Source organism: Juglans microcarpa x Juglans regia, chromosome 1D (assembly GCF_004785595.1).
Source record: "Juglans microcarpa x Juglans regia isolate MS1-56 chromosome 1D, Jm3101_v1.0, whole genome shotgun sequence".
NCBI lineage: Eukaryota > Viridiplantae > Streptophyta > Magnoliopsida > Fagales > Juglandaceae > Juglans > Juglans microcarpa x Juglans regia.
In genome coordinates this window covers 7,144,194-7,164,626 of record NC_054594.1, presented here as the reverse complement: position 1 = coordinate 7,164,626, position 20,433 = coordinate 7,144,194, and the positions used below count along the sequence as shown (strand labels likewise).

At 34.3% G+C, this 20,433-nt stretch overlaps 3 protein-coding genes and 1 long non-coding RNA gene across 7 annotated transcripts; 1 reads left to right on the top strand and 3 right to left on the bottom strand.

Annotated features, from left to right (window-relative positions):
* Positions 1 to 2,305: 2,305 nt before the first annotated feature.
* Positions 2,306 to 5,515, top strand: LOC121238957 (bifunctional protein FolD 4, chloroplastic). Of its 3 annotated transcripts, none has more exons than XR_005935211.1 (6): positions 2,306 to 2,587; positions 3,149 to 3,474; positions 4,116 to 4,352; positions 4,467 to 4,634; positions 4,880 to 5,150; positions 5,311 to 5,515. XR_005935211.1 is itself a non-coding variant. In XM_041136070.1 (5 exons), the coding sequence occupies exons 1-5, from the start codon at positions 2,401 to 2,403 to the stop codon at positions 5,048 to 5,050; spliced, it is 1,089 nt and encodes a 362-aa protein (XP_040992004.1). In that variant the 5' UTR covers positions 2,306 to 2,400; the 3' UTR covers positions 5,051 to 5,286. The 3 variants fall into 3 exon arrangements, 1 of the variants encoding a protein (XP_040992004.1); XR_005935209.1 differs by having other exon boundaries at positions 4,880 to 5,154; XM_041136070.1 differs by lacking the exon at positions 5,311 to 5,515 and having other exon boundaries at positions 4,880 to 5,286.
* A 1,584-nt stretch (positions 5,516 to 7,099) lies between these two features.
* On the bottom strand, positions 7,100 to 11,304 carry LOC121240388 (phosphomannomutase). Of its 2 annotated transcripts, none has more exons than XM_041137820.1 (12): positions 11,127 to 11,304; positions 10,577 to 10,663; positions 10,311 to 10,355; positions 10,117 to 10,183; positions 9,651 to 9,727; positions 9,242 to 9,277; positions 8,816 to 8,871; positions 8,639 to 8,738; positions 8,411 to 8,506; positions 8,164 to 8,253; positions 7,710 to 7,761; positions 7,100 to 7,329 (listed from the first exon to the last, which is right to left on the bottom strand). In XM_041137820.1, exons 2-12 carry the CDS (start codon positions 10,643 to 10,645, stop codon positions 7,271 to 7,273), a joined length of 747 nt encoding a protein of 248 aa, XP_040993754.1. In that variant the 5' UTR covers positions 10,646 to 10,663; positions 11,127 to 11,304; the 3' UTR covers positions 7,100 to 7,270. The 2 variants fall into 2 exon arrangements, with proteins under 2 accessions (XP_040993754.1, XP_040993764.1); XM_041137830.1 differs by having other exon boundaries at positions 11,131 to 11,303.
* Positions 11,305 to 14,837: 3,533 nt separating this feature from the next.
* On the bottom strand, positions 14,838 to 18,402 carry LOC121236136 ((+)-neomenthol dehydrogenase-like). Its single transcript, XM_041132654.1, has 5 exons — positions 18,250 to 18,402; positions 17,842 to 18,088; positions 17,166 to 17,237; positions 16,107 to 16,289; positions 14,838 to 15,333 (listed from the first exon to the last, which is right to left on the bottom strand). Exons 1-5 carry the CDS (start codon positions 18,267 to 18,269, stop codon positions 14,956 to 14,958), a joined length of 900 nt encoding a protein of 299 aa, XP_040988588.1. The 5' UTR covers positions 18,270 to 18,402; the 3' UTR covers positions 14,838 to 14,955.
* An 800-nt stretch (positions 18,403 to 19,202) lies between these two features.
* Positions 19,203 to 20,015, bottom strand: LOC121236146. Its single transcript, XR_005934660.1, has 2 exons — positions 19,900 to 20,015; positions 19,203 to 19,661 (listed from the first exon to the last, which is right to left on the bottom strand). It is a non-coding gene; the product is annotated as an uncharacterized LOC121236146 (long non-coding RNA).
* Positions 20,016 to 20,433: the final 418 nt, after the last annotated feature.

Here is a 20,433-nt window from a genome sequence, read left to right as displayed (position 1 = left end):
GAGAGGTTGAAGAAAAAGGAGGGAGGGGCTCTGTTTATGAAATGCTGTCGTTTTATTAAAGTGACGTGGGCTATGATTGCACCACGATTGCACATGGTGCTTGTCTTCAGCTTTTTTAAAAAACAGGATTCCAATTCTAAAAGGTGGTCTTGACCTCTTGACATATTTTAGCTTCTCAAGAACCTCATCATTGAGTTTTATTTTCTACCAAAGTATGCTAATGTATGAGGATTTAGGATTGAATCTTTTTTTTTTGGAAAGAATGGTACTCCAAATTTTATTGATAGCCCTCACTTATAGTAGAGAAAAATCGTAGTTACAACTAGACGCTTAGGAGATGGAAAGCTTTGGAAAATCATACTGGCACTTGGTATTCATTTAGCTAACATCTATTGAAAAAGGGTGAAGATTTGTATGAAGGTCATGACGGGTTAGATTGAATTTCAAATGTAGACCCCTGAGATTTCCATGTATAGGGGCTCTAGAAATCTTAGGACTCAGAGATATTTTAGCTAATTCTCAAGGTTTCATAGTCCTTCAAAAGTCCCTGCACCTGAGCTCTCTTCCAAAACTTATGTTTCTCAATTTTGTAAGTATTGCTTCTAATTTCAGTTTCCTGAGTTTGCACTAGGAACTTAACTCAGAGAATCCATAACAGTTATTCACCCACCAATATGTTCTGCATGAGTTAAACTCTTTCCCATAAATTTGTCATCACAATTTTTTTCCTTTTCTTTTTCTTAGTTCTTTGTTTTCATCTTTTTGGGCTCTACAAATCCTAGCTCAAGGCTTCACTGCCTTGCATTCACTCCAAAAAAAGGGGATAGAGCTTATTTGGAGTGGATGTGAAGCAGTGAAGCCATGAACTGGGGATTTATAAAGCCCAAAAAGATGAAAACAAAAAATAAGAAAAAAAGAAGAAGAAAAAACTGCAGTGACAAATATATGAGAGAGAGTTTAATGCATGCAAAACAGGTTAATGTGTGAGTAATTGTTATGGATTCTTTGAGTTAAGTTCCTGGTGCAAACTTAGGAAATTGAAATTAGAAGCAATACTTACAAAATTGAGAAACACAAGTTTTGGAAGAAAGTTTGGTGTTAGTTTTGGAACTTTTGAAGGACTATGAAACCCTGAAAACTAGCTAAAATATATATGAGTCCTAGGATTTCTAAAGCCCTTATGCATGGAAATATTAGGGGTTTACGTTTGAAATTCAATCTACCCTGTCAAGACCTCCATACAAATCTTCAACCTTCTTAAATGGATGCTAGCTGAATGAATACCAAGTTAGCATGATTTTCCAAAGCTTTCTAAGGAGATTTAGACAAAATCATTGAATGAACAAGAAATAAAAGATTCAATCCTAAATCCTCATACATTGGCATACTTTTTCAAAAAATAAAATCTAGAATTGATGGGGTTATGGAGAAGCTAAAATGTGCCAAGACGTCTGGACCACCTCTTGGAATTGGAATACCCTCTGACAGGAGATTTTCTCAAGAACCAAAAAATTCTGATAAGTCTGTTTGAGAAAATTGCCGCTTTTTAATGCTAGAATACTAGATCTCGCTAGAATACACTCCCTAGAAGGTGTATATTCATTCAGAAAATACCCTATTTGGAAAATGCTATGGTTTGCTATTCGGATTTGGGAATTGATTTGCTATCTAATTTTGGTTTTCTCTAAACGGAAGGGAAAGCAGAGCTCGTTAGGGTTTTGAGAAAGAAGATGGGGATCGAGATCGAACTTTTATCCATTTTTTTAATATATAACCATGTTGCTGCCACGTGGCACAGCCACATCAAGCGATAAAATTGAGGTTAGGAACCAGCAGCCAACTAGCAACACCCTAGACTTATTTAGTATTCAAACAAGGACCATTAATCTTTTTTTTTTAATTATTTTTTTCCATGTATACTCCAATTAGAAGGAAAATGATACTTGTCCACCCAAAATACTAAAATCTGACTGAATTTTTATTTTTCTAGATTTTTTAACTTTTGTTTGAATAGAAAATGATATTTAACTGATATATCTTTTAAGGAAACTCAAAAAGTTAAAACAAAATTGAAAAAGGTATTTCCATCAAATTTCTCTATTTGGAGGGCTCTCCTAATTAAAAAGGAAATTATTACTTAGCAAACTAAATGACCGAATTTCTTTCCCTTTTTATTATTTTGTATTTTTTTTGACCTTTTGAGTTTTATACGAATAAGAATTAGTTATAAAATTAAAAAAAGTGAAAAAAAAAATACGAAAACAAAAATTAAAAAAAAAAAGGGGTATGAATTGGTCATTTTATGGCGAGTAGCAGAACCGAGCTAAGATTGATCTTTTGCTATAAAAAAACGATTCCTACCGAGACCGGCAAGAGAAATTGATTACCCAACTGGTTCCAATGGTCTGCATCGACTGTTCTTCCTCCTCCGCCACCGCTCGGCTCCTCCCAATGAGCCACCAACACGTTGCTCTTCGCCGCTTCCTACGCGGCCCTCTCTATTTGCGACCTCCTTGCTGTAGCTTTCCCAGAACGTTCAAAACCCTCACTGTTCACTCTTCGGCTTCGCCGTCACCTGTTCTCGCCGGTACAACTCCCCCTCTTTTCTCCTTTGGTTGCCCAGAATATGTCGGAAAACAAACAAAAATTATGACTTTGTTAAATACATGTAAAGCATGTATTTGTATGTCAGTACGTACAAACGCAAGTATTTATATACTCTGAACTGAGTATGCAGCTTTTTCTTAGCCGGCACATATGTAAGCATGCTTCTTCTGGTGCTGTGTTTTAATTTATTGTTTAACTGATAGAGTACGGATAGGGTTTTCATATGCAACGGCACGTTTGGGATGTCAGAGACTTGAAACCACTTAATCTTATATTGATGATAAACTCAAGTGTCTGGAGAATTAGATTCTACCAAATTGATATTTGAGTAATGCTCGCTGTTTGGTTGCATGTACTAATTACCTGTTATCCACAATTGAGGTCCGGATACGTAAACAGTGTCTTTACTGCATTCACTGTTACCTATTTGATCAGGCCAATTTAGTTGTGTTTGGGCAGTGAAGATGCTGTAATTTCTATAATTTATTCGTTGGCCTTTAAATATCTTGCTTAAGCATTTTTAACTGAATTTTTTGTACAGCATCAATCGCCCCTGAGGCATCAGCTAAAGTAATTGATGGAAAATCAGTTGCAAAGCAAATCAGGGATGAGATAACTACTGAAGTATCCCGGATGAAGGATGCAATCGGTGTTATTCCAGGATTAGCAGTTATCCTTGTCGGGGATAGAAAGGACTCTGCAACTTATGTTCGCAATAAAAAGAAATCGTGTGAGTCGGTGGGGATCAATTCTTATGAAGTACGCTTGCCGGAGGGTTCTACAGAACAAGAATTACTCAAGTTTATCTCAGACTTCAATGATGATCCTTCAGTTCATGGAATCCTTGTTCAGTTACCTCTGCCTTCTGTATGCTTCTGAATCTGACCATATTTTCGGTGCTGAATAATGCTAAGATGCAGAAGTAGATAAGATATTTTACACTGTAAATCTATCTTTTTGTATAAAATCTAAAAAAACTCTCTATCCTGCTTCCTTGTACAATACTTTGCCATCTCTCATAGGTTCTATTAATGCTAGCAAACATCTATTGCTTGCATCACTGATTCTTCTCAATGTAGCCGCTCCCAATTTGTTGGAATTAAGGCAGTGAGTTGAGCTAGGTATCCTATTTGGAGAGAAATGTGTTTTTATGTCACATCGTGTATTTTACAGTGATATTATTGTTGTTGCTGATGTACAAGTGTTTCTGTTGCATGCTATCATCCATATTTGCTTTGCTCTATAAAGTATTTCCAGGTGCATGGTTTTGTCGTTTTAAATATGTGCATGTTCTTGTCATGTGCTCATGTTTGAGCTATGACACAATTGAGTTAAATATTGGTGGCCGGGCACAATGTGGTTTTCTTTGGATGCCCAACTGCCCTTTTCCTTTATAAACCCGGTGTTATATAGTCTTACCAATTATTATATATAGAGATTATACTATAGTTTGTAGCCCTTTTTGTTCACAAAAAATTGATTTTCTTGTTTGCTTGGAATTGTACCAGCATATGAATGAGCAGAACATCTTAAATGCTGTTTGCATTGAGAAAGATGTTGATGGATTTCACCCACTGAACATTGGTCGTCTAGCCATGCGAGGTAGAGAACCCACTTTTGTTCCATGCACACCAAAAGGATGCATAGAATTGTTGCATAGATATGGAATTAATATCAAAGGAAAGAGGGCGGTTGTAATTGGCAGGAGCAATATTGTTGGCATGCCAGCTGCTCTATTGCTGCAAGTGAGATTTCATTTGCCCAAGCTTCACTTATCTTGATCGTTACATTAATTCAGTACCTCTGTACTTTGTTTCTGCCCCATTTTGATTATGATGTGATTTTCTAAATGTGGCTAGAGGGAAGATGCTACCGTCAGCATAGTCCACTCAAGAACCAAGAACCCTGAGGAGTTTACAAGACAGGCAGATATTATTATATCAGCTGTAGGCCAGCCAAATATGGTTAGGGGCAGCTGGATAAAGCCTGGTGCGGTGATCATTGATGTTGGAATTAATCCAGTCGAGGTAAGAATAACTCTATGGTCCCTTCAGTCATATTAAATTATCTCTCTCATCTGACTTGATTTCTTCCTTAAAAACCCAAGAATAAAAATGCATTTTTCAACAAAGCGTTGAATGGATTGTCAGATAATTTTTAAAATTTTAACTTTTTTCAAAAGAATGAAAGAGGATGGATTGTGCCAATTAGACCTTGCTTCTTAACTCAAGGTTACACATTTCTGAGGTGTTCGTGGGTTTGTGCACGACAGGATTCAAAAAGTCCTCGAGGTTACCGTTTGGTTGGAGATGTCTGTTATGAGGAGGCCACCAAAATTGCATCAGCTATTACTCCAGTTCCTGGTGGAGTGGGTCCAATGACAATAGCTATGCTTCTTTCGAATACTTTCATCTCGGCGAAGAGGATTCACAACTTCCAGTGAAATTTTCAGAATCACTGTTGCAAGGAGTTTCGTAAGATGCTTGTTTCACCAGTTCCATTCGCTTTTCATCTACCATGGGTTGCATCCTCAGTCTGGCCTTGTAGGTACTCTAAATTACACACAAACTTGGAACTTTAGAGCCAATTGTACTGAAACTTGAATGTCTCTGCAGCTGGTCCATTTTATGGCCCTTTGTAATTGTTGCTAAAACTTAATTTCCTTGATTTTGAATTCCCCCCAGTCAGTCAATGTTCCCGCAGATTGCACTTCAGCAAGGGTAGTACGCAGCCGCAAAAGCTTCGGCAACCTACGGCAGAGTAATGCATGTTTAATGTAAAAAAAGGTTCCCTAAATATATATAACAGCTCGTAGCTATCTATATGCAGTATTATGTATCTCGCCAAAAGCAGAATCCATATTTAGAAGATCATTTCTTGACCATGTTAGGCTTTTGTGGCAAGGACATGAACTCTTGAGTTCTGTCACATTGAAATTAAAGATCAGCAAAACCAGAAGGGAAAAAAAGAAAAGAAATTAAAAAGATCACTTATATTGAAAATACTTGAAGCATATATAATGAACATAACAGAGATTGATAAAATTTACCTGCATTATCAACGAAGATGAACAAGATCATGATGGCAAATAAACAAACGGATTTAGAAGCCTTGATCATTTTTTACCTTGTATTTTACAATTTTGGTATTTACATACGAGTAATGTTAGATACAGTTATGAATCGTATAAGTGTTGTGCATTCGTTTTGAAAAATAGTGGGATCTATTATTAAAAAATTAAATTATTCATGTGGAATTTTTTTAAAACGAGTGTACGGTGCTTGTGCAGTAACAGTATGACTGTAAATATAATTTCTCTTTACAGAGACTGAGAGTGGGAAATGAACGTTGGATGCAACTTTTAAGTGAACAATTGAACAAATGATAATCTTTTTCTTCACCACTTGCGGAATTATCTATAATTTTATTTGTGTTGATGATCTAGTTGGTATGCTGAGAAGTTACACTAAATAAAGATTTGAGAGGACACGCAGCTTTCAAATAAAATAAAATTAAAAGGACTCAAATTATGCAACTTATATACAGTCTCAAGTTAGTTCCAATGAGTTTGTAAAATGATAAAAAGAAACAGTTTATCAAGTAAAAGAAAAGCTGATTAATTATTGTTTGTAAGGTCTGGAAAAATGTTGGAATTTTAGTATTATATAATCATGACCATTTCGCTTTCAACTTAATAATAATAATATTCTAGTTTTTGCCTTTTGATTTCATTCAATATATGGGTGGATCATTGCTCAATGTGTTTCTTTATGCACTCACTCATGATTCAATCTTACTTTAGGTCGATATTTTCTTGCTTTTAAAAGAATTATTGAGAGTAGTTGACGGCCTTTTTCTATTTTAATATTTTGATGTGATCAAGCATTATCTATTTCCATTTGATCATACGAATCATGGACTGTGCATGACATATTCAACAGCTTTTGTTGGTGCCAATTTCCGCCGTGGTCAAGTAAACCCGATGAGCCTTCGCGATTGAACAGCGGGAGATAACTCCGATGATTAAGTTAATTTCAATGAGCAAGGAGTGGGAGGGGAATTAAGAAAACACACCTTATTTTCTTATTTATTTCTTTTAGTAAACTGGTTTTGGTAAAACCCATATCCTAGAAAAAGAAGGAGAAGACAAGGGCATCGATGGATTTCGAAAAATTCTTCTCATAAGCCACTATTCAATATTACACACCCCACACTTTATGAAAAATACCTCTACATCCTATGAAAAAAAAAAAAAAACACTAGCTGTAGAGTGTGAGAGTGAATAGTAAGTAATGAGTATAATTTCTCGTGGATCCTGCATTTTGCCCTCAATAGCTAAATTATATATGCAAACATTTGCATCGAGTTTGCCAATTTCAATATGGGTTGGATCACTACTTTATATGAACGCAAATTACGCAATACTGTGAAACTCTCCCCACCTTTTTGTTAGCAAGTATAATTTTGTGAATGCCACTATGTAAATTGCTCATTAGGAAAAGCACATATGTAAGGAAACATACTTAAAAATGTATGACAATTATCTTTTCATACAAGCAGAATCCCTGTGCATAGCATGCACATACATGTAGCTCAGGGAAAAAATGTTTATTCATAAATGTAAATTACAAATGGCACACAGTTGAAGAGAATAGCCAGATGCTCATGAAGTTGCAAGGAAGAGAGTTTTACACATCTCCATTGTATCTTCAGGGCTGGTAACTGAGAAAAGAAAAGTAAGTACAGTCACACATCACTATGATAGTAAAATAATAGTGCATTTAAGTTTTTTATGCTTTACAGTCACGAATTAACCTATTCAACTTAATTGCATTTGCAATGAATCCATTTTGTTGTTTTGGCATTTGTAACAGAACTTTGGCTTTCTATGTAAAACATTATTCATGAGTTGTGAAAAATAAGTAGATGTCACATCCACTATCCTCTATGGTCAATCTTTGTGTTGGGCACCATTTATATTATATAACTAATCCATCATGAAATGGAATTGTGCGTTTAAATGCTATTGAAGCAAAAGGGGATGATTTTTTACTTCCATAGGAATTTACTTCTTAGTTGAAGTTCAAGCATATAGAGCTGACCTGTGTGACCGATGGTTCGTTCTGATTCATAAATTTCATGGTCATTTCCTCCCTGCTCAAACCAAAAGTCAGAATTATCATGTATGAATAAAGAGTTGAGTAACCTAAATTTAAAGGCCAAAATTTGGTTGAGTATGGAAATATCATTTGAGATTCATAGTAAATAATTATCAACATTATTTCAGTAGCAGGATATCTGGAATGTTTAATAATAAAATCATCGACTGCAATGTTGTGCAGGATGCATATCTACATCTCTTCTAAGCTTTTCTCAGCGTCATCTAAAGAAGCAAACTTGCCCTTTTGCTGTGATCATTTCTTACCAAAACCAACAATGCTATTACTTGAGAAACTGCGGTAATTATACAACCGGACAGGATTGGACCATAGCTTAATCACTAACAAAGAAAAAGAAATAATAGAAAGCGATGACTAATGAGACTAAATGGCTGACCTTGTAAGTTTTGTCACCAAAGAAATGGATTTCATGAAAATCATCTAGGTATCTCAAGCAGTATGTCTTGTCCCAACCTTGAGGAAAAACCTGAGCCAAACATTATGTACCAAAATTAGATTTGAAGGCAGTTCCACTTGCCTCCACCAAACTAATCCAAGAAACATCACATTGTAATGGAGGTGTAGTATAATAATTATGCGCTACTCATAATGAAGACGAAGTACAAGCAGTAAGTGCAACTCACATCAAAACTTATTTGTCCTCCTATTGAAAATGTCAGGTTAAGGTGAGCAAATTTCTCACGAAGCACAGAGACCATTTTCGGGCGAATATTTTGAACCTGAAACTCATGTACATGTTTTGTTCCATATTAAACACCCAAACACATATAAGCCATGGTATGATAACAGATTCACTGAAAATCTAATATTCTGGAAAAAGCCAGAAGAAAAGAGAACCAATGAATCTTCACCTTATCATATTTTTCAAATTCATCCCTTTCTTCTTGGCTGCAGTTTCGCCCGATTGGCGATACATTGAGCATGCCACTTCGGAACTCTATAAATGTTCCCCTATCGATTTAGAAAAGAAATCTTGCTAAGCTTGACACAGACAAAGAATCAATGTTTATGGCTTTTGTTCCACTAACCTTTTTATAGGGATATCCAAGTCAGCAATATAATGAAGCGTAAAATTAATAAATTCCTGCACATTGGCAATCCACCAGGACAAGAAATTAACAAACATGGCATGGGAGCAAATGTTTTGTGCATACAGCTTTTAGTCTACCATGCAACTCTAAGACCTACAGACCCAGCAGGCATTCTCACCATCCATTATTACTGTAGCGAAACAGAAGAACAACGTTGCAAAACAAACAGATGCTTTTAGTCATCACTAATGAGTTCTGTGCCATACAGACATGCATCTAGGGGAAAATTAATTGTTCTAGCTCCTAAAAATGGAAGAACATGCCCCCAAGAGGGCCAACATAGGTGTCAGGAGTATAATGCATAGGATGTTTTCCAAAAAGTTAACTCAATAGACCGTTCCAATAGTGCAGGAAGGTTCTTACCTTGAGTTTATCATCTCCAAGAAATGACTTTAAGCTCTGGACAAGGGAGAAGTACATAACCATATCAAGTTAAAGAAATAAGGCATATGCAAAAGATAATATAGAGTTTCTTCATAAATCCCAAGAACACAAAAAAATGCATTTTCAATCTTGGCTAACGTGTCAAGAAGAATATGACTAGGAGGCGATACATAATTGGTCAGAATAATAGGCTTTAATAGGGGACATATACAGAGGTATGGCAAAGGACTAATTACAAGCATCGACGGCTTTTTGAAGTTCAGTATTGCAACCTAAGCCAAACCATCTTTATGATTCTAGCTCAAGGCTTTTGCAGATATCTATTATATAACCATCAGTTTCAGATGCGATGCTTTCATGTATTCCAGGTTTATGCTGTCACTAATACCTGGGTGCCAATTAGCTTCCCATCTTTGTGAGCCACAAGGCCATTCTCAGAAAATACATAGTCGTAGTCATCAGTAACTGCCAAGAAAAACGAGATGCTCAATAAGCACTATCATGTAAATATTAAATATAGAGAAGCAGACAACTGCATTTGGCCTCGGTTTTGAGAACTATTGAGACCCATTTTGATACAGAATGCAGGCAATCCTAATAGACCATAGAAATGATGCCAAACACTGGGACATCGAGTAAAATATATATATTAGGCAAAAAACACACACAGAGGCTTATAAAGGTTTAAGTTTGAAACGAAACACAGAAAGAGTATAATGCTTGTTCGCCAAGATTTGTGATGAATCCCCAGATCATTCTAAGACAAGTCGAATGATCATACAGATTTTTGGTTCCTAGCTTGTTTCCGATATACTCTCTTATAAGCAAAAAGCTAAGAGCTTGATAAAGCAAACCTGTCTTTCCAAGTTGCTCTGAGATTTTACTAAGGTCAGATCCTCCCACGACACCAACAGTCACAACCTGCAGTCAGAAAAGAATGAAAAACGGAAACTTTATCCAATGTGCTAAGGGGGTTGGTGAGAGAAAACACAAAGCAAAAGAGTTCTAAAACTACCAATACCACCGCTAATGCTAATCAATCATGTACCTTGCGGAGTTCTTGCATGAACTCTACCATCTTTGGAGTGGCCACCTAGCATTTCAGTGGAAGAAACATAGCATCAAAAAAAAATCTCAAGCCCATATATAAAATTTACGTAAATTACTTTAATTCAATAGATCTGAGCAGTAACTACTTTCTAAATAGATTCTATGTTTCTGTGGCCCCAATCATATCAAAACAACATAATGGAAAAAAATAGAAAGAAAATATTGAAGAAAAGGAACTCAGATTCTCAGAAGAAAATGGGGTACCTTTCTCGGAGCAGTAAGGGTCCCATCAACATCAAATAAAGCAATTAAACCAGGCTTCCGGAGAGCCATTCCACTCAATATATTTTTCTGCCACACCAAAATCCGAATTATCAAAATGCGTCAAATGAAAACTTACAAAATCAGTTCCTATTATCGGTGGGAAATTAATCCTCAATTTCAAATATGTGAAGAGACAAAAGACATCTTGAAGTACTTTAAAATCGATTTGAATTTCGTTCGAATTCTAATTCCAAAGCTGTCTGCTTTCGTTTTACTGAATGTGAATGTACTTTTATGCTTGAACCACCAAAGAAACCAAATTAAATTCTGCAGCTGTGTTTGGCAGCAAGCACATAAACCTCAGACTGGAATTCGAGGGTGCAATTCCAAATCCAAGGTTTGAATGTTAAATTCAAGTACTACTCGCTAAACCCAGAATGACTACTCCACAGTAGGATCCAGACTTCCAAATCGAACAAAATTGGATGTCCAAACAACAGTAACAAAATCGAATAATCAAGTGAACGAATAAAGTTGAAAAGGATTGAACTTGCCTGAAGAAACCCAACAGTTGAAGTGAGAGAATGCTAAGCTTTGTCTCAATGGGACTGAAGTTTGAGCGTAGATCTCCAAGAGCAGAAGCGGGGGGGAGTTCCCGGGGTTATATAAATTGTTCAAGGGACTCATTGAGAGTGAGGATTAGATCTGGGGAGAGTATCCGGAGGTTCACTCACAATCAGGGTTGTCCCCACGTGCGACTATCATATGATTCAGGTCATTTGTGAATTAGGCGAATATGCCAGCACTCTTGGGGCCACTGCCATGTTCATTAACTATTTAATAAAGAGTAATTCTATTTGCAGTTTTTATTTAAAAATTATATATGCAAGTTTTTTATTAAATAAAAAAATTATTTTATGAGTGATATTTTTATAATTTTAAAATATTTTAAAGGTAAAATTATTTAGACTTGCATTGTAATCTCCAAAATGAGGACTATACGTAATATTGCTCATTTAAATTTTGTTGGGTTAATTGAAAAATCAATAACTTATTTTCACTTTTTCGTTTGTTTTTATAAAACATCTCATCTCATTTCACCTCATCTTATTATTACAACTTTCTTAAATCCCCACACAAAATAAAATAAGAATAAATATAGATAGAAGCTATTATTGAGAGCACCTATTTTGCCCACATGATGTGGCATCATTTAGACCACACATCTCCCCAAGTGAGTGTTGGAAATAATTAACTAGAAGCAGCCATGCAGTGAGTGTAAAGTGTGCACTGCTACAATGGCTTCTCTCTAGCATTACTCATAAAATAAATAATTTTATTTTTTTAAATCTCAAAACAAAAATAATATTAGAAAATATATTCTAACAATATTTTATTCAACTTTTTAACTTTAATCTTAACTCATGTCTGAAAACAAATGTGCTTATTTTTTAAATTTGAGACCTCGATTTTGATTTAAAACATCAATCAAATACTTTGCTAATTTCTATTATGATGTAGAAGGCTACTAATACCTGCTTGAATGTTGACGAGAAGATCACAATGGTTGGTATCTTGATGGTTTCTAAACGTAATTGTTATTCCTTGGGTCATACTGAAGACTTGAATCATGTGCTTTGTAACGGTGAGTTTGCTAGGAAAATTTGGCATATGGCTGCTATTCACTTAGGTTTGCACATGAGTGTTTTTTAAACTTGGAATGAGCAAATTAATTTTTAGTTTCGTCGTGGGGGTAAGTCTTATCAGCTTCGAATTATATTTGAGCTTCTCCCTTCTATTGTTTCTTGTAAGATTTGGGATTGGAGATGCAAAGTTTGGTACGAAAATAAGATTGATTTAGTTGATTCGGTTTGAAAAGTTTTTAAATTTTGGATTCATCGGATTTTGCATCTGATCATGAAAGTTTCTTGAATTTCTACTAAGGATGTTGCTATTTTAAATAGATTATATATTCCGGTTTTATTACCTATGCCTAAGTCGATTTGTGTGGTGAGATGGTCTAGGCCTCAATAAGGTTGGATGAAGCTTAACACTGATGGAAGTAGTTTGGATAATCCTGGGCTAGCTGGTGCTGAATGTGTTATTCATAATAATTGTGGTAGGCTTCAGGTGACTTATTATGTTCATTTAGGTCAAGGTTCCAATAATTTTATTGAAATGAGAAGTTTGTTGAAGGAGGTCAGAAGGTGCTATTATCTTGGTTTTTCTAAGGTTGAGATTGAGACGGATTCTCAACTTCTTATTAACTGGATTATTAAACGTGATTCTAATATTTGGTACTTGGAAGATTATTGGAACGAATTATTTGCTTATTTTGCTTGCATGGAGTATCGTGTAAGCCATGTTTATCGTGAAGGTAATGTTGTGGCTGGTTTTCTTGTCAAGAGGGGTGTTGGGAGTTTAGATATGGAATGGTCTACTGACTGTGATATTCTGTCTAGCCAGTTAAGAGGTCTTCTTAAAATAAATAAAATTGGTCTTCTTTATCTGTGCATTTCTTAGACTGTCCCTTGTACGTTTGTTTTTGGCTTTCTCCGGTTTAGATATATTTACTTGCATGCGATTTTTTGTTCTCTTTTTTTTGCAAGTTTTTGTTCTTGTGTTATTTTTTATTTTGGTCTTTATTTCATTACCTTATGGAAATTTTGTATTTTGTTTGGAATTGTTAAGTTTTCTTCGATGCCTGGGTTTGTTTGATTTTCCTTAATTGTATCATTCAGGTATTTTGTTATAACTACGATTTTCTTCCGTCATAAACGAGAGCTATCAATAAAATAAGCCTTATCATTTTCTTTAAAATAAAAAATATTTTTTTAATTTATAATTAGAAAATTAATGACATGATTGACACGTGACATAAGTGTGCCATGTCTCAATTTTTGATTGGTTAAAGATTGACGCATGATTTTTTTTTTTTTTAATTCTCTAAATAAAATCTGATGGAGATACATAATTGCGAATTTCTTTAAATTCATATATTATATTTTGTAAAAATTAAAAATTGTCACTTCAAATTACAAAAACATAAAAATCCAAGGTAATGATTTTGCAATAAATCAGTTTTATATTTCAAAATAAGATAATTCATTCAAATGTGTAACATACTGCAGTAAGATACGAGTGTAACCTACTGTATACATCAAATTTGTAACATGTGACATTTATATATATATATATATATATATATATATATATATACACACACACACACAACATAACGATTAATTTTGAAATTCAGAATACAATTAAAAAGAAATCTCATATTCAATGTTTTTTTTTTTTCCCAACAATTTATAGTCAATGTATTCATTTGTAAAAATGTCATTTAGATAAAAGTTAGTTCTCAACTCGTCATATCCATCATTTTCTTGAGCCAAAATAAGGTCTTGGAGCGGTCAAACTTCCACCATCTGTTCAACATAGAAAAAGGGTAGAATATCAACTGCAAGTCCGAGGTGACTTTTCCATCTAATTTTCCCATCATATCATCTCACCAGAAATTATATGAAAATATTTCATTTTCAACTATATTTTTTACGATAATTTTCATTTCAATTCAACTCATCTTATTATTATAATTTTTTTAAATTTTTATATAAAATATAATAAATAATTTAATCTTTTTAAATTTTAAAATAATTTTTTTAAATTTTTATACAAAATATAGTAAATAATTTAATTTTTATTTTATTATTTACAAATTATTTTAACTTATCTTTAAATTCAAACCAGAGATACATTAATGTGTCATGCAATTATACTCCACATGCTTGTGGGGCATCATCCAATTCCAAATTCCATCCAACTTTTTGGAAACTGGTCGGAACTTTCTTCTCAGTGACTGTTGTCGGCAGGAAATTTCTCAGCATCATACACCATTCCCACTTTTTTGAAATTCTCAGCATTAAACACCATTTCCACTTCACTCCACCAACTTTTTGTCTTGCTTAATTGCTCTTTGATCTGCTACCACTTCTCAAGCATATGAGCTATATATGAGGAATTATAGGAAAATGATTTTCACCCATCTATTATATAATTTTGTCAAATAATAAGAAATATTGAAAAATTATTATTTCAATATTATATGATAAGTGGGGTTGTGTAAAACTATCAATAATTCCGGTTGGGCTGATTAACAAGTATTTAAAACATTGTTCATCTTTAACTTCTGAATTACAAACAAGTCATTTTTATTTAAAAAAAAAAAATACAGAAATAGATAAAAAAAAAAAAAATTAGAGAGACATAATAAACCATTTAAGGGAAAGTAGGAAAAAGAAAAAGAAAACAATAGATAAACATTTATTGTAAACATATAGAGGTCTTGTAACTGATCTGATGAGGACTAGTCTTCATCAAAAAGGCGACACCTGATTCCGAAAGAAGAAAAGGCCAGAAGGACCTCCATCAGGAAGCAGTGCCAACCTGAGAAGACTTTCAGCACTTTCTTCGACTGTTAAGAAGCCAGCATTGAAGTTTATATCAGTCTTGGCATAGCCAGGACAGACGCAGTTGATAAGAAAAGATGGATACTTCTTGGCCAAAACTCTTGTGTAGCCATTCAAAGCTGCTTTTGAAACTACATATGCAGACAAATAGGCAGGCCAGCCATTTTCTTCCAATGCACCTTCCTTGAAATCTTTCATGAATTTATTTAAAACGCCATCCACTCTTTCTTCTGTCAAGCTTTCAGCATCACTTAACACTCCTTTAGCCCACTCATTTCGTATTTCCTTAAGAAAAAGACAGAACATTTTGGAAGGAAAATGAGTTATTATTTAGATCGACAGTTGAACAAAAGCTTCATATGTATCATATCCATCAGAGCAGTGGTTCATATGAATGGCATATATAAATAATAGGACCATGCAGCCATGCCATGCCATGCCTGGCCTGGCTGAAGCTTTGATCATGCAAAACATAATAATAATATTTATAATTTCCCACCTTCGAACCATGACTTTTGTAATGTGGACTTAAAATTATGAAATGTTGCATCATCCGTTAAGACTCGACTGTTTATAAGATTATGTCAGATAACCTATTTTTGTGTATCTCAGGAGGCAATCTAATCGAGGATGCACAACTATGATCAACTTCTTGACAATTTAGGGTGCATTGCAAAATAGTTGGTAGTTTGTGATTTGGGTCCCCATGATAACTCTATCTGAACTCTAAGACTTAATATTGCTCGAGAAAATTGCTCAAACTATTATAAATGTTGTAAAACTCACATCATATATTTATCTCCCTCTTGCGTTGTGTCCTAAGATTCCGGTAAAAATTCTAAGAGATGTGAATCGGATAGCTTGAGGAGTGCAAAGTATCATTTCAAAGTTAACCAAAAGAGCTATGTTCATTACTTCTCCATCAATGCTACATTGTGTACTCGAGCTTTCATCTAAGATATTGGAACAGAACACTCTAATTTGACTCGTTCAAGTAGAATCATCTGCAAAAGATAATAAATTATCATCATAAGTATATACATGATTTTTGCTGATACCTTTAACTGCCCTCCCGAGGAGGAAACATTAACAATCCTTGGTGAATCAGATAACTGAAGAAGAGTAATTAGTGCTTCAACCATCCTCTTGGGACCATTGTAGTTTGTTTCCACACATTCTTCAGCTTCTTCATTTGTTTGAGTCAGCAATATTCCACTCCAATCGACCTCTACTCCTTCGGCCTGCATTGACTGAGGAAACTTAATCTTCTATGAAGTTATCTTGTAGATTTAAGTGCCTTCGCAATGCCTAGGGTATGTTTTGTTAAAAGAAATTTTGAGAACTTTTTTAAATTCTTTTGTAGATTTATTTTTTATTGGGTTTTGTGATAAGAGGATAAAAAATAATTGAATAAAAAATTGTTTTGGAATATGTTTTATATATATTCGGTTTATGAGAGAATGTAAATAAAATTGATTTTTTTAATATAACTTTTTAGTTTAGTTTTTGTTTTGCTTTTTAAATAGTTACTTTGGTTTTCTTTTTAAATTTTCATTGAAATCTATGCAGAAATGATCGTATAAAAAGTTGAAATAGATTTTTTTGTTTTTATTGAAAAATGTTTAGATTAAAGTTGAAAATTTTTTCTTGAAAAATTTTGAAGCCCAAGCTTCTCCCCAAGGAAACAATAAACTTATTGTAGTATTAGCTACAGAACATAATTGGCATGTCATATTTTTAAATATTTAATCGATTTATGGCTAAAAATGACAATATTCTATCAAAAGCATAAAAAAGACTCTTGTATTGCCTTGACCTCCTATATAAAGATTGGCCTAGGAGGTCAATGCAATACATGTATAATCTTATGAATAAGTCTAACACTATTGTGAACAAGTCTAACAAATTGTAATATATATTTATATATACACAATTTGTAAAATATAAATATTTATATTACCCCCGCTAGGGGGCCAAATGCAGGGCGGGTGGCCCGGCACCTACATCTGGTGGACGGGGGGGTCCGTCCCACCCATGTGGAGGCGGGGGGGACGGGGGCGGGGCAGTGGGATGCGCGGCCTCGCTACCCACCCCTAAATGAGTCATAGAAAACTTACCGTTAAATCTACACCTAAAGCTCTTAAAGCATCGCCATCCAGTGTACATCCAATAATCCCTGCATTGTTCACCTGCACAGAATTTCAACAATATTTTCCATATTTAATATATTTTCATATTAATATCCATCATTATGATAATGTTCAAACATAGTTATCCTTCAGATTTTCAGTTGTAATTGCTTAGGAAACCTCCATAATCGCATTATATTAAACTGTTCCTGTTTTTTTGGGATGAATTTGCCAAATGCTTTGTACATTACGTTCTACTATTTTTTTTTTCGAAGAGTTATAAATTAGTTGTTGGTGTATTATTACTCATGTATGTTCCTGGGATCGAACTCCTTGAGTTGAAACTCCAGTTGGGATTGTGTTAAAGTTGTTATATTTTGAGAAGTAGTATTTATTTATAAAAAAAATATATTTTCGAGTCGGTGTGGATAACGCACTCAGCAGAGCGCATATGGCGTAACACATTTAGCAAAGTGCGTATACGACATAATTACTGGCTTTGGTTACTCTCCATCATTAACTTGGTTTATGAAAGTACCATAAAAATGAAACTATAAAGTGGGATACTCTGAACAAGTAAACATATTTTGCACAGTAATTCAAGTTTGTAACATAAAAGAAAGGATGGAAATGATTCAAAAAGAAATTGAATTGCAAGGAATACCAAAATATCGAGTTTCCCAAATCTGGTTTTGATGAAATCTGCAAGAGAAGCAATACTAGCAGTGTCAGTCACATCAAGCTGATGAAAAATCACATGATTAGAGAGCCCAAACTCTTTCAGCTTCTCAACAGCTTCAAGACCCCTATTCTCATTTCTTGCTGTCAACACCACCGTGATTCCTTTCAAAGCCAACAGCCTGCATAGTTCAAAACCAATCCCCTTGTTTCCGCCTGTAACTACCGCAATCCTGTCAAGAAAATCTAGAGTCAAGAAAACATATATATATATATATATGTATTAATGTCATTTGTTCAGTGTTAAAAAACACGATTAAGAAGCAGCAAAGTGTCTCTTTGTTCTTGGCAAAAAAAAAAAAGGTTGGGAAAAGACATAGCAAAAACAAAGTGCCTCTGTGTTGCTTCTGCCATTGAAGATGAACTGCAGAGTTTCTGAGAAGAAAGAGAATTCTGTAACCTATTCCTTTCTGGCCTGATAATCAATAAGCCAATGTTGTGGTTTATATCTGCCCTGATAATTGACAAGCAAGGAAATTGGGAGCATCTGGGTCACAAAGTAGCTTTTAAAACCTATTCTTTTCTGGGTGTTCTTCCACGTAAATTTTTAATTAGTTTCCAAGAAACTTTATCTAGAATTTTTCATAAACACGCTCAAATATTCAACACGCCGCCCGGCGCCCACTGACTCCACTCTTTTTTCTTCCAGAAGGTTTTCAATATCACCGACGCCGTTAGATTTTGCAGAAGCTAATCTCAACGTCTAAACATTATTTAATTTTTAATTTTCTTATTTAATCATTATTTAATTTTTATAATTTTTCTAAACTTTAAAATAAAACATAAAAAATAATTCAATATTTTCAAATCTTAAAATAAAAATCATATTAAAAAATTATATTATAACATTATTTAATTTTATAATATTTTTTTTACTTTTTTTTTAAAAAAATCTCATAAAATATCTTAACTCAAATTATTTTTTTATATTAACAAACCATCCTATTATTACTCATAAATATCTCATTTTAACCTAATGAAAAGTAATTTTTATTCATATAAAGATAAAAAAAATCACTATTTACTTTTCTGATATATTCTACGTAATTGGTTTAAGAATAATTAAAATGTAATGCGGCCTTGAGACCTTTCTACAGTAGATGTATCCACTCACAACCGATTAAGCTCCGTTGGTCATCCCATTCCTTATTTTAAGATTTTGATTTAGGGGAGCTATAGTGATTCCCCATATATGGGGTCACTGTACATCCCCCAAAAGCTCTCTCATCTCCTTCGTCTGTTGGTCCTGCGTGTTTTCATCTCTCTCCACTCTCTATTGCCCTCTTCGATGTTTCCCTCTATCGCACCGTAGTATCCATTGATGGTAGTTTCTCTTTATCGGCCCAAATATATGTAAGTATTTCTCACTCTCCCACTGCTATTTTACTCACTGAAGCACCCCTCCCATGGTTGGATTTCATCGTCTCCACCACACGATTTGCATCTCCCATGGTTGAATCTAATGCATATGACAACTGTATTTTATCTCCTTACCTTTGGCTTTCGAAATCTTTGATTTTTGAGACTTGGGCTTACGATAGTGCTTTAGGGTTTGGCATTTCGATTCGATTTGTTGTGAATAATGATTTCGGAAGGCCATGGCTTATGATCTGTGTTACTTTTCGACTTGTTGGAGCTATGCATCTTTTGGAGCTTTTCCTTTTGAATCTGAGTACTAGGGATTTCGACTGATTGTTTGTGATTCGATGGGGTGTTGGTTATTCACTGTGTTTGGCATTTCGAAATCTTCTTTATGATTTTGGGGCTGTTCTTTATTCACAGTGCTGGGCATTTTGAATAGAGTAATACTAGATACAAACCCCAAATAGACAAGCCCTATACAAGCCTTTTATAAAACAATGGGTCCTACTAATAAATAATAGTTTTTTTTACACTTTTTTAAAGTGGGGTTCACTTTTTTACAAAGGCTTGTATGGAGCTTGTTTATTTGGGGCTTGTACAAATTATTTTTCTTTTGAATAACCAAGTTTGTGATTTTGGGGCTGTTGGTTATGATCTGTGCTTGGCATTTCGAAATCTTGTACGTGATCTTGGGGCTGTTGGTTATGATCTGTGCTTGGCATTTCAAAATCTTGTTTGTAACTAATGATGCTATTAGTTATGATCAGTGTTTGGCATTTCGAAATCTAATTATGATTTTGGGGTTGTTGGTTATTTATTGTGCTTGCCATTTCGAAATCCAACATGTGATTTTGAGGAATCCCATATTTCTATAATTTGCTAGTCTGAGACATTAACTTGAGGTGATCTTTGAGGAGTGTTGGGTTAAATATAACTTGTTGTGAGCAATTTAGATAAATTGCTTATTGTTGGTCTTGCAGAATGAAATTTAAAACATAGGGGGACTTCTTGAGTACATCTCCATAAGCATTTCTTAGTTGTTTGCTTGGCATGATCTTGGCAAGAAATTTTGCTGTGAGCAAATTTTATAGTTTTTTGCTTGAATACATCTTTGGACAACAAGTTTAGTCATTCGAATGGTGGGATTTATATATCT